General features: G+C 39.0%; 1 protein-coding gene across 3 annotated transcripts in view; it reads right to left on the bottom strand.

Annotated features, from left to right (window-relative positions):
- LOC145777539 (uncharacterized) overlaps positions 1–21,705 on the bottom strand; it is a 138,493-nt gene that overhangs the window by 70,583 nt on the left and 46,205 nt on the right. For 2 of the 3 annotated variants that reach the window (XM_082588941.1, XM_082588942.1), the window contains exons 5-8: positions 17,871–18,041; positions 16,975–17,090; positions 13,972–14,105; positions 10,077–10,207 (exon numbers count right to left, since the gene is read on the bottom strand). In XM_082588941.1, coding sequence (XP_082445067.1) covers positions 10,077–10,207; positions 13,972–14,105; positions 16,975–17,090; positions 17,871–18,041 — 552 coding nt within the window. Of the gene's footprint in view, positions 1–10,076; positions 10,208–13,971; positions 14,106–15,428; positions 15,536–16,974; positions 17,091–17,870; positions 18,042–21,705 lie in introns of those variants that run through there. The other variant, XM_082588943.1, reaches the window with a different exon arrangement.

Raw genomic sequence — 21,705 nt, 5'->3', positions numbered from 1 at the left:
GGCGGTCGAGTCCTTGTCGCCACCGAGTGTAGACATATTAAATGTTGGGGCTAAATTAACAATTAAAAAAATTAAGTTACACAAACACACAAATTTATTAGGCTACAGTAGTTATAAAAAACTTAACTGCAAAGACCGTAAAAATACAAAAAAGAATTTAAATGCACGATACCGTAGCTGTACGAGTATGAAGTCCTAAAGTCCACAAAACTTGCTTGGATTCTTCCACTTGAATCTACAAGCACAGATGGATTGTCTTTTAATCTTCTTTCTTGCCAATGAATGTCAAAGTTATTTTTCTTCTGTACCAAACTGAGAAGAAATGTCTTTACTTTTCTTTGCTTCTGTAAGAGTGTAGACTACCAACCAACAAATCTTCTTTTATTATTTCTTGTACTTCTAAGTAGTTCTTCTGCACTAGCTGACAACAAACACGTCGTTTATTTTTTTGCCTTCAAGTGCTTCTTGGCCCACCAGCTAACAATAACTCGTCTTTTATTTTTTTTTTGCTTTAATTTCTTCTTGACCTACCAACTGACAAGAACTCGTCTTTTATTTTTTATGGTCACAGCGGTAAACCATAATCTCTTCGTGGGAAAATTGTAACATAAAGTTCCCGGATCCGTTTGTCTGCATGTAGTGACCGAAAAGAAACACTCCTTGAAACGTCTATTCAATAAGTGTATTCCTGTAAAATTAGCCCGCGGATATCGAAATCGAGATGCAACGCCTTGCACCTCTAAAAACTGTCACTACGATACAGATTACTTGGATAAAAGACGGAGAGTTTGTTCAGCTAGCAAGCACCAAATAAACCAGTTAAATGTGCGACCGACTTCCAACAAACAACTTCAAGAATGAATCAGAAAAATTTGTGATAACTCAAAGGCACGCCAGCAGTTAGCACGACGCAACATTTCATGTTTAAACAGGTTTCAACAGGTTTGACACAGGTCTTACGAACGATGGCGCAATTTTGGCTCATGTTTTAGGAATTTCCATGACGTAATATTCAGTAGACTTGAACGGTTTTTATATGACGTTTGATTAGGTGAACAATTGTCTGGAACAAGGTGATCAACAGCGACTCTCTTTTTGACAAACCAGTACTAGTGAAACGGCACATGTCTGAACGTTGTAAGGAAGAGAGCAGGGGCGCCGGAAGCAGGGGGGCGGATGCCCTTCCTGCCCTCAATTTTTCTGCAAATGGAAGGGCAGGGGGGGCAATGGTGCCTTTTAATGTCATGTAAACTACTGCACATTTTGCAATATAACAATTTCTGCTATTCGCTTTTAGCCTAATTATAATCTTTCATTTTTGCCTCAAAATAATATTTACGGCACAAAATATTGCAACACAGTACAGGCCTTAAAACTCGTTTTTTTTCGGCAGCCATCGTGGCCTACCGGGAGCTCCTTCTCGGCGGCCAAATCTGCGTGCTTGGAGGTAAAAATACAAAATAAAAATAACGGTGGCACAAGTAAATAGAATTAAACTTGCAACAATGCTAAACTGATCACTTAGCGTTGTTGAAGTCTGGGCCTGGGCGACGTCCTACAATAGAATCGTTGCACCACGCAATAACTGCTTTATCGGGATTGTAATCCAGTACTGCGGGACCATTTAACGACACTCGCACGAGTGCCTCAGTGGCCTAGCTAGGGCGGGGCGAGGGGGGCGGACCGCCCCGGACGGCACGTCTGGGGGCGGCACTTTCAGACTACGATTTTTGATTTTGATTATAATCTGATAAAAAAACGCATTTCATTTTCACATGCTTTTTCTTGAAGAGGCGAAAAAATCTGAATCCGCCCCGGGCGGCACATTCCCTAGCTACGCCACTGGAGTGTCTCCAATGTGGCTGATATTAAAGGTTCGCCACTACCCTAGAATTCTTTTTAGCAACGAAAAACAACGTTCGACATGTGTTGACGATGACGGCAAGTTAATAAAATAAGTATTTCAATGATGTGAAGGACATTACTAAAAGAAGCATAATTTTTGCAAAATATGATCAAAAAATATTTTCCCCTCGGATGTCAACTACAACATCGAATCGACATAAAAACGACAATATTGCCAGCCGACGTAAATTAGCACTTCGGATTAAGACTTTGTTAAAATAAACGTCAGGAATTACAAACAAGACTTACAGCGCTGGTGATCGCAGATGGATATGTTCCATCAATAACAAATATTCCCGCACAATGCAACAGTGGCGATTATGACGCGCTGACCTAATTTTGTGTCACTCTTTGATACTACATGTTTTCGACAGTTAATCCACAATCATTCTATTGCGAAATTAAATAATTGGTTAGAAAAGACTGGCGGCCAAACTTGGCCGATTGAGGAGGTAGCACCAGCTGTCATTCAAGCACTACTTAGCGGCCATGGCCGCAGGCTGCTTTAAGGCTTGACAGTAGGTTACATCATTATAACATAGCATGATGCCCTTTTTTGTATACCGGACACTTGTAGGCTATCATTACTCAATACATAGTGAGCTGATAGATTAGCATTATCGCTATATCTTATCTTAAAACTTGAAAAAAAATGGCCTTTTAGTAAACGAAAGTGCCTTTTTTTCGTAATCTTGCCCCCCCCCCAGTCAAAAATCGTTCCGGCGCCCCTGGAAGAAAGCTGGCAAAATGCGTCTTTGGAACAAAAGTGGGTCAAGATGTTCAAAGTATTTGAAAAAAAATGCACAGGCTACGCGTTTCAAACTTTCAAAAGCTGGTAAAGTTCATATTTTGTTTACCCGGAACATCCGCACCCGTTGAAAGAATTTTTTCCATCATGAAGAGCATGTGGTCTGAGAGCAGAAGCAGGATGCTAGAGCAAAACGTGAAAGCCGTTATCACATGTAAAATCAATACTGATTGGTCTTGCTCTGATGTAATGCTTGCTTGCTCATGTGTAATTGACAAAGTGGCCCGCGACCGAAACAAGGTTCGTCACCCCTGGACTTTAAACGTTGTGCTACAACTGATTGATTCGATATTTCATTGCTCTTACAGAACTTTTTATGTTAAGTGCTTATAGTAGGCTACCGTGTTTCACAGTCACACGGAAAAGTGAGGGAAATAACACTGATCACCATGTACTGGAGTAAACCTGTGAAATATACCAACCCTTTGCTGTTCACTGAATAAGCCTGAAGCCGTCCGATTTGGTGTTTTTAAATTTGATTTATAATTGTAACGGCCAAAGTTTAGCATAACCAGTTTCCTGGTTTAGGGACTTTTAAATGTAGAGTTTATTTTGACAGTCTCTATTAAGTCCGCTCTTACAAGTTTGATTGCGAAGTAACTTAGTTGAGCTGTCATTATAGGATTTATACATGTTTTTTCACGCAAGTTACTTTTAGAGCAATTTTATTTTGCATTTAGCTTATTAGTCTATTAAGGAAAGAAAAATTTCGCTGGCTGGCTGGCTGCTTAGCCGAGCGGTGAGAGCCGGTTCGATATGGCGCCAGTTCGACACCGCACCAGAGCATGTAGCTGTCTCTTTGGCAAGACGCTCAAAGGCATGCGTCGATTGCAAGTTGCGCCCCTTCGCTTATAAACTATAGTCAGGGCCGGATTTAGCTGATGGGGGGCCTGGGGCACTTTTAGATCGGGGGGCCCCCGTGCAAAAAAATTGTTCGCGCCTACGGCGCGAAAAACCATCTCCACGTCTACAGTAACATCAGTCCAGTACTGCACAGCATTTTGCAGAAACTTTAAAGGTCAAAAGGAAAAAAATAACACAAAATCACATTTTTTTCCACATAGGGGGGCCCTTCAAAAGTCGGGGAGCCCGGGGCAACTGCCCCCTCTGCCCCCCCTAAATCCGGGCCTGCATAGTCCTTGATTATTCTCATGGACCATGGTTATGAACAATGTATTGCTCGAGAGAGAAATGACTAAAACCCTTCTTAAGATTTGATAAACAAAGTTTTGCTGACTTAACAGTTAAAAAGAAAGCCAAAAAATTATAAGCTATGGCTAACTCTTAAATCCTCGTGTTTTTGATTTTTTTTTTTGTAAGCTTATTGATTGTAAGGTTCAGTCGTCCCTGCATCACTTCTTCAAATGGCACACCTTCGGTTGCTTTAGGTATGTGGAGCCGATTGATTCTTTCAACTAATTCATGTATTTTAAACTGTTAGGTTCGGTGGCCTTGCTTAAATTTACTTTCATCGACGTATGCTTTAAATCCGCATCGCATGCACGTTTTAAAGTTCTGTGGTTTTGCCACCGTTTACATTTGTCGTTTTTGTTCCCGTAAACTATTGGTAACTTTATCATTGCTGTTGTTTTCCGACAAAGCAAATATGCACTGAATTGAACTATTGGAAATGCAATTTTTCTTGGTACCAGTAGCCTTCCTACCATATTAGTTTGTTGGTGCTTGCGAGGTTGTTCTTTTTTTTTAGTTTTTAGCCTATAGTTGCGTTGTCAATATAAGAAAGCGTAAAGTATTTAATTTCTAGCAGAGTTTTATTTAAAATTTGGCGTTCTACATAGGCAAGTTTTTATTAAACAAACAACTTAAAAAGTGACATTAAAACTTACAATTCGTGTCCAATCAAATACAATACATGTTATTGTAAGTTGTTAATAAAGGTAATTGTTTTCACATAGTTGTTCACCAGTAACAACCAACTTCATCATCATCATCAATCAGTTATATCATTGCTGGCAGATGGCCTCCACATACGTTTTCATGTCATTCTGCCTGTCACTGTTCTCATCCAGCTGATACCAATATTGTCTATAATGTCATCCCGTCATCTTCTTTTCGGTCACTAGTTCTTTTTGCATATTTTGGTATTAATTTTGTGGTTATCTTGACCCATCTGTTGTCTGTCATTCTTGCTACCCGCCCATTGCCACTTGAGAGTTGTTTCAATGACATCTTTGATATTTGTTTTGTTGCTGGTCACTTCATTTTTAATCTTTTCCTTTCTATTTATATTTAATATTATTCTTTCCATGTTACTTTGCGATGCTGCCAGTTTTCTTCTTGGCTGTTTTGTGACTGACTACTTTTATACTCCATTGTTGGCAGTGTTACTTTGTCTATGATTTTCGTTAGCTAATTGGAAAGTTCTTACTCTAAAAAAGATGATATATTGGCCAGATTTTCTTCAACTTGATGTTATCCTTCCTAGAGCTACATGGTAGGGCTACATGGCTACACGGTATTCTCTTCGTACGAACACGAATTTTCGTGATACTATGGTACTATGCTCTTCAGGAAACTTTTTAGTGAATCTTTATGAATAGTCAAGGCGATTCGGAACTTTCACGAAGGTTTTTTTTTTTATATGTAAAGTACTAGACCCAACCATGTACTGGACCCAACCATACTAGACCCAACCATGGTTGGGCCATTTGACATTATGGCCGTTTTTAGGGCATCAGAAAAGGTGTATAAGTATATTTGTAATGGCATTTTACAGAATATACCCTGCTTTTTTCCTATGAATGATATTACGATGTAGAAATACGAGAAATGAGCAGAAGTTAGAAAATTATAGTTTTGACCAACAAGACTAAAGTTGTATCGAAGTTATTTCTTCGGAAATCTGTCAGAGGGATATTTTTGCTGTTTATAACTATGCTATAACTTGTTAGATAACTAGGCATAGTAGTAATGAATAGTCATAGCCATTGTTTTAAATGTATCATAATACCGTAAAAGAAATTATTTTTTTGACCGCATTGCGGCAGCATACAGTAGGCCTACATTACAATCACAGATGCGACACAATAGACAACAAAGAGCAGCGAAGGAACATGTTAGCTATTACTACTCTACCTTATATCTCAGGGGTGGGGAACCTTTTTAGTATTGCGGGCCACATAAAATGAGAAATAACACAGGCGGCCACTAAAAATTTCGAAATTTTATTTACAGATAAAAAATGCAGCGAAGTAGACAATGATTTATTTCACTTACACAGCTAGTGGGATGGCTGAAAGTTTTTATTTTTGGTGAGTTGTGTGATGTCTGCTGACACGGAAGATGTTGCAACTCTTAACTGCGTCTCCACGTTTTTATCAGTCAGTCTGGAGCGAAGTCGACTTTTTGTTAGATTCAATTTGGAAAAAAACTGCTCGCAACGGTAGGTGCTTCCAAACAGAGACACATATTTCAAAGCATGCTTCCGCATGACTATGATGGATTAACTAGTGATAAAAAGAGTAGGCTCTGCATTCGCAATATACTGAGAATGCAGAGCCTACTCTTTTTTGAGCTGTTGTTTCAATATAGTTTGGGTAAAGAAATTTTGACGCGGGCCACATGGAACAGTCACGCGGGCCGCATTTGACCCGCGGGCCGCAGGTTCCCCACCCCTGTTATATCTAAAAACAATAAAAACTATTAATACTACAAAAAGTGCTCAATGCTAAGCAAAAAAGAAAAGCAGAGTGAATTAAATCAAATATAGCTATTACGATCATCAAAAGTTCTAATTCAAATAGAATAAGTAAAAATAAATATTCTATTCGAAAATAAATATTCTATTTGAATAAGAACTTTTGATGATCCGTTAAAGGTGAAACAGGCTGTTAAGGATTCAGATAGTAATAACTATATTTGATTTACCTTATATCTATATATTATATCTACATCAAATATAGTTATTACTTTCTAAAACCTCTACGGCTACAGCCTGTTGTTTTGCCTCTACATAAAACCTCTGTTTGACATCATGAAGCAACATGGGCTTGAGAATTCGCGGCAAAAGATGTTTATTTGTACCAACTGGGATGTATTTTGTTGTTAGCTTTTAAGTAGCGGTCTCCTTTTGGTATTAAAGAATAAATGTTAATTATGGAGTTTCTCTTTTTCCACACGAATATAACAAGATGGGCAAACTCTTCACATCAATCAGGAATAATATGCATCGATAGGTTATCAGGACGCCACCGCCATACGCCTAGTGAAACCACACAAGTCTCCAAAGCCGGATAAGATCTGCCCTGAGCTTGTGCTCCATCCTGGCCCTGACCTCAAGTCCTGGCTACGTAAATTTGTTTCTTCGTGCTTGCACCACCTCACAATCCCAAAAATCTGGAAAAGAGCTTGCCATCCCAAAGCCTCATAAGCCACCAGAGAACCCACAGAGGTACCATCCGATATCTCTCTTCTGTGTTCATTTTAAAATCCTCGAAAGGCTGATCTATGCCCACACCAACCCAATCATCAACTCGTTCCTCCCAAAGGAGCAAGCTGGGTTCCGACGCGGAAAATCCACTATAGATCAGGTCACACTCTTGACCCAAGACATCGAGGAATGCTTTGAGGCAAAAAAGAAGGCCTGCGCTGTCTTTCTAGATCTTTCAGCTGCCTACGACACCGTATGGCACCGCGGCCTTACTTGCAAGCTGCTTTGCCTGCTTCCAGACCGACATATGGTTCATATGATTATAGAACTTGTCAGAAATCGAAGCTTCACCACCACTGGCAACTAACGAAGAAGCAGAGTGAGACGCCTGAAAAATGGCGTCCCACAGAGATCACTCCTGGCTTTACTTCTCTTTAACATATACACCCACGATCTGCCAAGCACGATCTCCGCAAAATACACATAGGCCTACGCGGACGACCTGGCAATTCACCACTCCACAAAGTACAAAGTCGCAAAAAGCCTAGAAGACACCCTGAGCCAGGACATAAAAGCCCTCTCAGCTTATTTTCAGAAATGGCGACTGAAACTCAGCGAAACCAAAGCTGTGGCAGCAGCTTTCCATCTACAGTGCACAATCGGAACGCTGATCGTGAGCTGAATGTCATGAACAACGGTAAATCACTGCCCTTCTGCTCCAAACCAAAATACCTCGTGGTGACATTAGACCAGGGATTTTCAACCTAGGGGTCGCAAACCGTTTTTCAGTGGGTTGCGAGACGCTTGAAAGTCTAGTGTATCGTTTTCAATTCCTTTCTTGCCAGTAAAAATTAAAAATTGTATTTTTTTTCGCAATCGATCATTGCTCGACCTGAGACCAGCAAGATTACCGTATTTGGAATCCTATGCCAAATATAGGGGTTTGCCGGTGTCGCTTCCAATGGCATTAAAAAAACTCAGTGTGTAGGCTATTTTGTTTAAAAGTTCTTTCAGCAACAGTTCCACGCATTGACAAGCTTGTTAAAAAATACAGCACCAATTTCAACACACCCATAACAGATTGTAATAAATTCAACCAGTGAAATTTCGGGAAGTGCCTAAGTGCTAGATTTTCTTAGTGTTTCTCTATCTTTTTTATTCAAAATGATATTCAAATATGCGATTAGTTGCTAAAGCTGCGTCACTAAAGCTATGTGTGACGTAAACATGGTTGTCTGTCTGATCAATGACGTTGGATGTGTGCTCTTGTTGACCTCGATTCAAGTTTGTTTCTCAATTGGAAATCGGCGGAATCTAACGTGGGTAGACGTCGTATTAAACTGGAGTATCAAAAGTATCAAATCATTTAGAAATACAATTCTGAAACTTAGACAGTATCATAAAAAATGGAGAAACCGATCGATGCTTTCGAACTCTGAACATACAGGCGAATGTTACAGATTTCATGGAAACAAAAGATCACTAACGATGAAGTATTATCTAAAATCAATTCAAGCAAGATTCTCTTACAAATAGTCAAGAGAAGAAAATTGAAGTATTTCGGACACACAATAAGGCAAAACTCGTTACAAATATCATTAATAGAAGGGAAGATAAACTGTAAAAGAAACAAAGGCAGACCAAGAATGATTTGTACAACAAACATCACTAAAAGGACAAAATTAAGTTATGAAAGTGCAGTACGAACAGCTCATGGTCGAGAACAATGGCGCATTGTATCCAACCCTCAATACGAGGAAGGAACATAATGATGATGATGATTAAAATTCGGAATCGAGATCTTTGCTGTTGATGGGTTACTTCATTAACTTTTTATAATTGTGAAAAAATGGTATTAAGAGTCAGACTGAGAGTATGCTATACTTTTAATCAGTTGTATACTTTATTTTTGGTTTGGTATAAACTTGCGCATACTGTATACCTTATTACAAAGCACTGTTCTACGTAGATCCTCTGTATGGCCATTCTGGTGTCAATCAATTACAGTATACTGCCACAAAGGTGTCTGGTCGTACATATTTTGATTAAAACCATTCGTTGCATAAAAGAGTTTTGATACAAATAGGCTACTCTAAATAGTTACTAAGCAAGTAAGAAGAAGGATTTTATTGTTGCTACATCAAAGCATGGCTAGTTGGCTACCCAGAGATGCGGCCTAATTTGTCACAATCTGCAATTTTTTTCAGATTTTGCCAACTTTTGGTGATTGTCTGAACGATTTTTTTTTAAAGTATTGTTTTAAAGTCTTCTTTACTATTTTCTCCAGATGGCACAATGGGTTTTAAAATCATCAGACGTTGAAAAGTAAAAACAATTTTGATTCTAAAAATTTCAGTCAGACTGTTAATCAATCGCTTTTTTACGGTGCGAGGCTCACACGACGAACAGTCTGATTGAGCGTTTTTCAACTTCAACTTTTTCTCATTTTCTACTGCTTCCCCAAAGCAACAAAAGCTTTTACATCATTACGGGTCAACAAGAAGCTGTAATCAAAATCTGCAAAATGTAACAAATCAGGTCGCATCTCCAGGTGGCCATGATCAAAGTATTCAAAATTAAATCAAAATCAATTCAATGAAGCAATAAGTGTTTCCTTTTTTTCCCAAGTGGAATCGAGAAAAACTGCAAAGCTATAACTTTTATGTTGCTGGAGGCGGAGGGCTATCTAATGTAGGTAAGCACGTCAGTCATAGCGCAATTATGATCAAAAGATTAACACAAAATTTCCTACAGACTTTCTATCCAACATTCGTTAATTTTACGACATTTACGTTGTTGATTAGTTCAAATTTGTATCCGGAAACTGTCGCACGAGGCAAAACCACGCAGACGATCGAATACATTAGATGTGTGACATCACAATGATCACCACAAGTTAAAGTTGTAGCAAGGAATGGAAGGTCGATAGATGAACAACGAGTTTGAACAAGGACAAGAACGAACCTATCTTACTTCAAGATAATGTTTTGTGAGTCCTTGAGTTTTTGAAAGGTGCGATCCGCCTCGATCAGTTTCCCTTCCACCGCAGCAACTACGAACTCAAGGATCAGCATGGCTCGGCTCAAGCGCTTCAGTGACGATTTCTGAAACAATCGATTTTAATTGAAATCATTCGTTATAATTTTTATCAAAGCAAGTCACTTCACGTAGAAGTTGCTATAGGACGACAATTTAGAAGATGCGTCCAAGCGTTTCAGAAATTAATAATCTATTCAATCATGCCGATTGACGCAGTGTGAACGACCATCACCTTCAAGCATTACTGTCTTGTCACCTGCCGAGTCCCCACATGGCGATGGCGTCACAGATCGGCCTGGCTGCATTGATAAGATCAAAGATAAGGTAAGATCAAACTCGCATCGAGGTTTGTAAGTTGAGCAAACCTACCGGTCTGAGCGCGAATGATAACTCATGTTCGATGGGAAAATAACTTTTGAGGAGCTGAGGAGAATTGCGGCAATCAGGGCTGTTCGAAACTTACGTTTATGGTTAAGATAACACTCGTTTTTTTATTGTGATAATAATAACATATTTATAATTAACAATCACTTTTTTATTTTGTATTCATTTCGACAACATATAGTTGACAACCTACTATATGTTGTCGAAATAAACACAAAATAAAAAAGCGTTTACTCCCCGATTACTAATTACTTCAAAAAAGCGAAAAATGTTCATAGTCGCAGTAGGCTAGAAATACAATTGACAAGGAAAATTTTTATGTTCTTCAAAACTTCATCGTAGCCCCAAATATAGAGGTGTGGAAATTCGTAGCTCAACCCCGTTGGAAATGAAAAATAATTCACTTAACTCATTCAAAAATTAATATAAAAATCTTCTAATAATGTATTACTAATTGTATACTAATGGTGATGGCATTACATACATTTCTTATTGTTTATCTGTTAACGTAATACTATGTATGCATGTTTGGAACCTTTCAGCTGACTCGTGTTGTGTTTATTCATGCAATTATCGTAAATTATGTTTCATTTTTATCAACTTTGTACCACATAGAATATGTTCATTTTCTTCTTGCCTAGTAGCGCAATGAGCGCGGAAATATCTTATAAACATGCTTCTTCTTTTATGTTCAGTTTGCTACTTCTATCAACATAGCTGAGGCTGGCTGCTTCCTAACAAGTGAACCATTTTAACCCACACGTCATCTTTCAAAGATTTTGTATTTTGCTATCTCAGCTACCTTACTTTAAATAGAAAAAAGAGAACAGAAAATAAAACTGTTCACATTCGCCTATTGAGTACACAGTCAGACCAGTTTAGCTCAGCTGAGAAAACATTAAATTGATTGTGTAGGTTTACGTAACAATTTAGACGACTGTTAAAATGTACTAATTTGTGATGTTTCACTAACTTGTAGTTTCACTATCCTGTAACGTTTAAATCCAATTTTGTTATAGACCTACAATATTATACGAACATCTTCTGATAACTAAAAATTATAATTCGAGTAATAATTGTGTGGAGTTAATGGAGTCAGATAGCCAAATTAGTTAGAATATCCGTTAGTTAGACAGACAGAATATCATAACACAACCAATTAACATTTTAAACCACCACATTAAAATCATTCTTATACTTACAACTAATAGTAACCATATTTCTATACAACGGAAGTTAGCTTAGATGGAAAAATACAAAATCATTGGAAGATGACGTGTGGCTTAAAATGGTTCACTTGTTAGGAAGGAAAACTTATTTGACGCAATAATGGATCGCTACACTTGACTCGAAAGCTCCATAGTTCGCAGCCCCGTTGCGGTTTCCATGCATCGTGCAGGACAGTTCGTTTTATTTGATATTGCTTTGTAAATGTGATTTTCTTGTATATGCTCATTTTTATTCTAACCTCTGTGTTATTACACTCGTGACAAAATGAACTAACCAATCAACACAACAGACGACAGGAAGCAGCGATGGGACATGTAGTCATCGAGTCAGCTGTTCCCAATTATTTTGGCAGGTCATTAAGTGTGTTGAGGAGACACAGCCGCGTGCTCTGGAGCGGGAACCCAACTGACGTCATAGGTAATGACAACAATGACAGACTTCGTCTTCCTTTCTTAGTCTTCATGTATGGTCCAGAAACCAGCATCCCCCAAGTCAAGGTCTTTGTTATTTTCTTTCGTATTGACTTATCTATCGGGCTGCTCAACAACTCTTGCCCTTCACTAAAATTTCTAAATACTGATTTTATTTTTGCCATCATCATCATGAATCAAGTTTATTTCGGCATCGCCCCACATTCAATGTACAATGCCAGAAAATGTAACATATTATGTTTATTCACATGTAAGTATACCATCATTGTCGCGATAGCTTTCAATATTTATATTTCCTGAACATGCTTCCAAGCTATTTGAAGTGAGGCATGTTCGATTCTTCACCTATTTATTTTGATGTTTTCCTGTGGTTTTGTTTCCCCAGTGGGAGTACTTTTGTATTCTTTTATGTTGTATTCTTTTATGTTAAGAAATCAGCCAAACTTCCTCTCAGCTAAAATGACAAAAGTGTAGCGACCGAGGGCCAGATTTTAACATTTTTTCTTTTTCGGTCACAAGCACGTTCTAACCTTCGGGTTTTGTCACTTCTACTCTTTTCTAGACCTCTGCTATGTTTGGCATGTTTTCGTTGTGATGGTCAGAAATAAAAACAAACCGCAGCCTACTTATGACTTTACATTACTTTTTATTGTTAAGAATAGTAAATGCCTAAACAGCCATTACAAGAAGGATTCAAGCTGACTTGCATCATTCTTGTAATTGAGTGGTTCATTTATTAAATTTGTTAGTAATTTTTGTAATTCTTGCACAAATTTAGCGCTATTATAACAATTGGACGCCTGTGTCTAAACTTAACGGGCTATACTAAGTAGAAGTAGCTACTCCCAGTCCCAACTCAATCGCATACCCATTAAACTTTGCCGTACTGGAGCCTCAACATTCATAGCGTATGTTTTTTGACTCAACATACATAACACATGTTTTTGAGAAAAGTCTTAATGGCTAGTGTGGAGGCTACACCGGTATGGTTAGCGAAACACAATGCTCGCTGTTCTATAGTGAGTAGTCAGGTAGTGCTGACGCCAGGTAGATCGCTCCTTCTCAACATATATAGCGCATTGGATGAAGGACCTAACCACCTGCTCGTAACAAAGCCGCATGCCTCACTGCACGAGTCCTTTGCAAACTGAAATCAAGAATTTGTTTCATGCCACCTGAGTTCTAATTGCTAAACTACCCATCGGACTTCATTCTATTTATTAAATTTGAATAAACCTTCGACCATTTGAAGTTTGTGTATCAGTGACAGCTTCGAGGCTGCAACCTACAACCTCCCGCTCTGACAACACAACCCCAGTTTCATTGGTTTCAACTTCATACTCATGAAAGTTACTTGTTGTTTTCATTTAGAACCCACAACCGGAAACAAAATTGCTTGAATCTCAAAACAAAACAATCTTACACTTGATCTGATCGTGAACGGAATCAAGGCGAACAATTTCACTCAACAACGAAATAAAAAAATAATGTAAAAAAAAAATTGTTTCGAACAGCCCTAGTTGTTGCCAGATTACCACGCGACACTTGAAAGGAATAAGCCTCTAAATTGTTTTTGCTGTGATTGATCAGACAGAGTTTAACAGAATATTTTCCTCTAACATATTGGATTCAGAATACAACTGTTTTCTCGAAAATAAAGATGATTTCGAAACCTTTGTTGTCAGGTAGTGCTGACGCCAGGAAGATCGGAAGGAAGATCTTGTGAAAACAGGCAAAGTTTGAAAACAAGGTTTGCCAACTAGTTGTTCGTACCCAGTACCCACCTTTGTGAATTTATGACACAAAGTTTCGTTCATAAAAAACGCGACATCACAAGCGCTTTCCTTCCACGAATTCCATACTTCCCGCAGCATTGAGCATTCCAACTCTTTGTAGGGTGTGCTTTTTGGCTCTTCCTCTGCATACACGTAATGAAACGGTGATTATTCAGACGGTTTTAACTGCAAAATGCAGAAGGATTGGTTCAGGATGTAGCCTACGAATAGCACGTAAGTAGCTTTCGTAGCCCAAGACTCAGAACCAACGTCCGTACTTCGCGCATAGCCACAATTGAATTTCTAATTGTACAACAAACTGAATTATCTACTAATTCTCCATCACAAGAAATATTTTTCCCCGTTTAATTCTGATGATCATCTTCGAAAGAACAACATGAGTTGGTAAGATCATTTCCTCAAGTTGTTATGGTACTAATCGCCAAGTTTGTTGATGTACAAGCCAAATCAGGCAATGTGCTGACGCAATAAAATACTTCATTTTCAACAACATTAAAAACGCTTAACCACAGTTTGTCCTTGTCGACTTGAAAAGTCCCTTACAATTAACTGAAAACGATCGGCAGTGAGACACAACCGACTGCAATGCAGAAGAAAAATTAATGCAAACGTGAAATATCATTTCCGATACTATATTTGTCTAAAAATATCACCAATGTTTATTTTAGCATTTTTCTAAACCACTTTTTTTCTCAAATAAACTTTACTAAAAAACAAGCTGAGAAGCAGAATAACTAAGTCGCAAAGTACAGAGCGCTTATTACTTTAACGACTGCAACGAAAATATCATTAACGTATCTACATTTACGTTTTGTCAAAAGGGCGATCTGGCTCAAGGGCCCTGGAGGGGTAGCAGGTGGTGCGCAAGTCACCAACTTCTATCTGTTCACAGGTCTCCTCATCCCAGATTGTCTAATAATAATACCGCCCCAAAGCCCTCGTGGCGAGCCTGTTTTCGCTAATCTAGGCGGATGTAGAGGGGTGAATCTCGATAAAAACACGCAGGCGCTCCAAGCAGTCTCTAGCTGGAGGAGTGTCTACCATTTCCAATTGCATGCTTAGTTAGCGCCAGGAGGGACATCCGGCCATAAAATTCGTGCACCTAAAACTTATATGGATGATGATGATGTGCGATCATGTGGTCCCACCTTTCAACCAAATGAGACTGTCACAATTCTTTCTAGTTCTTACACGTAATTAGACTTTGGAAAGATTGTTGACATAGTTCATTGGGATATCAAACGTTGAACAGTCGAATAAATAGTCGAATAGTTTTAGTTGTGAAATGATAGATGGAAATCGTTGAACTGGCGAACGGTTCATCACATCCAACACATATAGAAATCAAATTCCGAACAACAAACGTCTTCGTCGATTTCGAAATAAATATATACGCACTATACTATACTTGCAACAGCTACTTTAAAATTCGCAATAACTTCTACCTTTACAAGCTATCCAATATCGGCTAGAACTTTACAATCGTCTTCAATATACTTTTCATTACAACTTGTAATCTCCCACAATGCACAACTCACACAATTCTAATAGGCGAAACCTGTGTAATTTGAACCACTTTAGAAAAAGACTCGATAACTTTAAAATGACATGTCCGAACATTTCTTCTTTTTGGTATAATTATGAAAATGTAGCAAATACACAGGATGAATTTTTGTTTAAAAATAATCAAAACGATCACAATTTTTTTTATTAAATTTAGCTTTTCTGTGGTCCAAAATACACATGGCGTGTGTAAATTGAACCACAGGCATGTTTAATTTGAACCAGTATAGAATACTCATAAATTTTGAAAGAATGTCATATATTCAATTAAATTGAATGATTTTATCGTTGTGTATATGATGATGTGTAGTACATGAAGGTATAGCCACTGATGGACTGTGGCTACTTTCTCTTCTGTATTTGAAGGAATGTAAGAAAAAAAGATCCGAACTGCTAGCGAATATGTCATTTGCAGAAAAGTGGCATTTGAAACCGGCATGGTGTTAAACAGTGAACACAGGTCCACAAGTTACAAACAGGTCTCAAGGTATTAGGTCAAAGTTACAGGTCAAAATTACCAGTTACTAGGTCCAAATTAGGTCCAAATTACATAACGAATCCACATTTTCTAAATATGCTTTTAACATCTTAAAATGACCTGGCAGAAATTTTCTTTGCACTGAGTACACCAAAAGTGAACTACCAACCAATTTAGAGGGGGTGGTTCATATTACACTGGTCACCTCTAATAACTGTAATCAAATCACGTGGCAGTATATAACAGGTTTGCTTAGACCAGATGCTTCCAGAGACTAGGGTAATATTACATCACAAGAATTCATTCTTCTGGTCAACAAGCCAAAGAAGTTTCCAGAATCTCATGTACACAAAATTTAAGCAGATTTCACAATAACAGATTGCGTCACCGAAGGTTACTATACAGTGGTGTAGGTCAGTGGTCGACGAAACACTACTATAGAATTACACAATTCAAATAGTTCACTTATTCTAGAACAATTTGATTGATTGATTTGAATCTTTTTCCTAGGACTGAGAAAGCTTCTTGCAGAGCTTAATCCTGGCAGTTTCGCATACTTGCAGAGGCTTTAAATCACTGATGCAGGCCCGGTCACCGAGATTGACAGAGTGAACTTTCCGATTGTGAAGTCTTGTTGCCGGGAAATTATTCCATTCATTAAATGCCACTCAATGGAGAGCAGTCCTTAACGTTCGTTGCTCAAGCGCACACCCCGAGAGTCGAACTAGCGCGGCTTGATCTTGAAGCTTCTTCGTTCCAGAAGTCACGCGCTGAGCAACTGAACTAACGGGGCGGACGGAATAATGCAGTCTGCCGCGAGACTACGCATATTGATTATGACATAGACCTATCAGAAGACCTGCACAGAACTACTGCAGCAAAATGTAACAATCTGTAAACAATAAGTAAATTCTTAAAAGTGTCCATAAAAAAAGTCTTCGATAACATACCGCTCGTCAGCACTGTGACGTGGCGGTCCAGTGACGATTTTTCCGGCCGCTTGTGGTCGTCCTTGAGTTCCAATCTCATCTTTTCATATTGGTCGAACTTGGCCCGCAGCCGAGGACTGCGAAGTCAATGGTTACATTATCAAAGAGTGGAATAAAATGTTTCGCTGATCGGTAGAGGAAAGCGAAATCTACACCAGCAAAGAAATAAATTTTCTCGTGACACCAACACCATGAATTTATTCTTTTACCCACCGAGATGGATATTATATAGCACTAGCTGCAATGTTCATTTGATAAATGCGAAAGTAAAAGTAGAAACATACGAGTTGCTTTGTTGTTTCACTTACGCTTCGCGCACTATGACAATGCGAATCTTCAGAGCGAATAACGTATAATAAAATTTATGTTTGAACAATTAATATTCGTTTTTTTGCTCTGAGGATGCGTATTGTCAAGGTGCGCTAAACGTCATTGAAACAATAAATCGAGTTGTATGTTTCCGCTTTAACTTTCACAAAGTAACCTGGATGAACATTCAAACTCTTTCAAACTCTTTCCATTTGTATACGCTTAACTCAAAATGATCTAGCTGCCAGCTGATCGAAATCGATTTTTAGTGTTTTTAGCTGTTTATGATTGAACTGACTCGTGTGAAAATATATTCGTTTGCATTACAAGACATGTAACCGAGTCGTTCATATCAAGCATTGTTGTTGGTTTGACACCTGTCAGAAGATATTTCATTTTCTTGATCAAGCCACTCCGCATTCAAAGATACTTCTAGTTTATTCAGTTAGATAACTGTCTTCATCCAATAAGACATCCTTCCCTTCAACCAATCAGATGCTCTTATGTCACGTAATTAACAAACCCTTCGCCATTCAATAAGAACTCGCCTGCACCAGATGTTAGCAAACATCGTCGTTTTACGTCTCCTTGCAGCGAGTATGTGTGCTGGGGGTTTTCCGGCAAGTACGTCATACGTGTCGTCTGACATCATTAGCTCCACCAGCTGGAGGAGGCGACGTGCACAATCCCACGCTTTTTGAACAGCCCCAATCATTGACCTGCAAAATTGTTTGCGTTACACTCAGGGGTTCTCAACCAGGGGTTCGCAAAGCGCTTTCAGGAGGTCCATAAAATTTTCCGAGTTTGCACTTTGCAGCATGATTGATAAATTACAACACTTAAAATCTGGTTGTGCTTTATTTGTGTATTACAGCGATTCTCAAACTGTGGGTCGCGACGCCCTGGTGCGTCGTTTGAAATTTCAAAGGACATCGCACAAAAGTTCGGTCTCCAAACTAAAAACAATTTATACGAAAGAGTTAAATCTTTTATAAGGCCATGTAGGCTATGCTTAATTTATTATATTTTTTGAGACAGCAGATTGTTGATCAATGCTTAACTTAAAAATGCTAACGTTAGTCAGCAGTCTATTAGCCCTCAAAGTTTTTCCATGACTGTAATAACGAAATATTGAATAAAAATGTAAAAAAGGGAGACATTGTTTGTAACGGTCGCAAAAATTCTATTAATTTTTTATAAAATTTACAGAAAAGCAATAAATCAGGGCATAGATAACCGAGTTTTGATCCTGTGTGCCAACATATAAGCTGCTGTAGCTCATACTATAACTTCTTCAACGTCATCAATCGTCATAAGTGCGTCGCGAGTTCAGCAATTCTTCTCAGTGGGTCTCTTCACAACTTATGAAAAATGCGTTTCCATTAAAAAACGCGATACACCAAAAATTCAGATAAAAATGTTTTATGTGTGTGCGATCGCTTCGAGGGCTCTGTCATGATTGTTTCTATCTCTTACCAGGAAAGAGACTTGGAAAGGTTCAATGACGTAGTTTAATGGGATATCACCGAAAAGCAGTCAATTAAATGGTCGAATAGTTCTACTAGTGAGATGATGAATGAAAATTCTTGAAGGACTTTAACGAATGGCTCAACACTTCTAACAAATAATTAATCAAAGTAACAGTGAACAGCAATAGATTCCAACGCTTGTAACTCTTATAATCGACTTTAACGTGATTCACTCGCAGCTTTTCATATGATTCTAATTTCGATTACAATTTATAATAGCACCAACTCTCATCTACACGTATTGAATAACTCCAACTTTAATCAACAATGGTCTCACCTCTACTTCTATAATTTCAACTACAACTACAATAATTTATGCAAATTACGCCACTATTTATAGCAGGTTTGTTTGGTCTAGTACAGGGTTACTCAATTAACCTTAACAAAGGTCCAGTTTGACAAGTTGAATAATTTTAGCGGTCAGGTGAATAAGTTATTTCACATGCAACCACAAAAGCTAAATTATCTGTACCAAACCACTTTTTTAGGTAAAATGTAACTCAAATTGGATTTCTGAGAAAGTGTTAGGGATTCGAAATCCCCATCATCATCATCATTAAGTTCCTTCCTCTCGTCGAGGGTTGGAGACAATGAGACGCCAAGTTTCTCTCTTGTGAGATTTTTCTACTGCAGTTTTGTACCAGACCAGACCAGTCTTCAATATCATTAGTCCAAATTCTTGGTAGTCTGCCCCTATTTCACTTGCCGTTCATTTTTCCTTCTAGTAGTTGTCTTTGAATAGAATTATTGCGAATCATGTGGCTTTAATTGTTTGTAGAATTTCCATGTTGGTTTGTATTCTGGATAGTACATCTTTGTTTGTGATTTGTGATTGTGAGCAACTAGCAAAATCACAGTAAAAATTGCTTCCTCCCAGTAGAAATCTGTTTAAAGAATCCTTGAAACGTGGCAATGAGGTTATTCTTCCAAAATCTCAAGCTCCACCATCAACACCCAGAAGGTCCAGATTTGGACCGAGGTCCGCCAGTTGAGTAATGAGTAGTAGGGAGGGCCGTCGGAAACAGATCGCTTAGCAACTCGAGTTTCTTAGAAGGTTCGTCGAGTAAATGACGAAATCGAAAACCGTTTTTTAATTGAACGCCAGGAAGACGGTGCACAACCAGGGGCGAGTTTAACTGATGGAGGCCTAGGGCACTCTTAGATCGAGGAGCCCGCGAAAAAAAGGTTTTTGCGCTGAGGGCGCATAAAACTTTACAAGGTAACTTGAAAGTCACCCACACCGTTGCTAATGCCTTTACGCCAAGCTCAGTCGCCACCATTGTGATTAAAAATTAACCTTGAAAGAAAAAGGAGGCATCTTGCAGAGATTTCAAAGGCTGAGAGAAAATAATTATAATAACACAAAACAACATTTTTTCACGTCGGAGGGCCCTTTAAAAAGGGGGTCCGGGGCAACTGCACCCTCTTCCCCCTTCAATCCGGAATTGCGCAAAACACGGTCCAACTCATCAGTAAATCACCACATTTCTGGGATATTACCCCCACCAGTGGTGACGTTCTCCGAAATTGCGCTCTAGTAAATAAAGAAAATCATGAAGGAGGACACCGGAGATTACAAGAAGGAAATGGAGCTATCTACGATTTCGAACAAGTATCTACGATTTCGCCACAGTGGCGATCATTACGCGTGAGGGAGTGATCAAAAAGATTCTGAAAAAATGGGCCATGGTTAAGATGAAAAATAAAATCCCCACGGCGAGAAAGACGGCTAAATGGAAAATTTCATTGAAGGCCAGTTTTTGCCTCCACACTCTTTTCGACGTCGTTGACGACAAATTGCTGCACGCACGCGAGGTTGATTTCGTTAAGGACCAATGCGGAGCACGCATTGGTTTCATTGGATTGGGAGGCGGTGAAATCTGAGAAGTAGAGGGACGAGCGGAAGGAGCAACTGGTTTCGAGAGAAGCAAGAAAACGAGCGGAAAAACGCGAAGAATGTACTCAAGACTCGGATGACGACAATACAGAAGAAACTCCCAGAAGACGCTTTCTTTCAGAGTGCTCGATCGGCAGAGAAGAACTCGAAGAAGAGCAGGAGCATTGTACTTTCGATCTGCATAAAGTTGCGCGTGAGGCGGAAAGGCATGGAATTACGAGTCTAGCAGCAGCTGCCCTCGCAACCGCAACATTACTGGACACAAAAGATGATTTAAATCCGACGATGATAGTCGACAAAAACAAGCTCGTTCGTGCACGAAAACGGCACCGTTTAGAGACGAGTCACTTTGCTTCCAGTTCGCTCAGCACAATAGTTGAAGGCCTTTACTTTGACGACAGAAAGGATAAAACTTTTCCATTGAATGGCATAACTGGCTATCGTCAAAAATCAGTGGAAGACCACTACGTGATGCTCAAATACCCAAGATCTGAATATATCAACCACGTTTCCATTCATTGATTGATTGGTTGAATCTTTATCCTCGAACTGGGAAAGCTTCTTGCAGAGCTTAATCCTGGCAGTTTCGCATACTTGTAGAGGCTTTGAATCACTGACGCAGGCCCGGTCACCGAGATTGACAGAGTGAAGTTTCCGATTGTTGAAGTCTTGTTGCCGGGGAATTATTCCATCTATTAGATGCCGCTGAATGGAGAGCAGTTCTTAACGTGCGTTGCTCAAGCGCACACCCCGAGAGTCGAACCAGCGCCGCTATTGATCTTGAAGTTTCTTCATTCCAGAAGTGACGCGCTAACCAATTGAGCTATCGTGGCGGATATTGAGCTATCGGGGCGGATATTGAGCTATCGGGGGGATAAGGGCGTTCAACTGGGAACAAGATTGACAAAACGATGTTGGCTGCTCTTGAAGTCAAGGGAACTGACGTAAAAAGCATTC

This window comes from Aplidium turbinatum, chromosome 9, assembly GCF_918807975.1.
Source record: "Aplidium turbinatum chromosome 9, kaAplTurb1.1, whole genome shotgun sequence".
In the NCBI taxonomy this organism is placed as follows: domain Eukaryota; kingdom Metazoa; phylum Chordata; class Ascidiacea; order Aplousobranchia; family Polyclinidae; genus Aplidium; species Aplidium turbinatum.
Note: the sequence above shows the minus strand (reverse complement) of the source record. Positions and strands in the feature narration are given on the sequence as shown.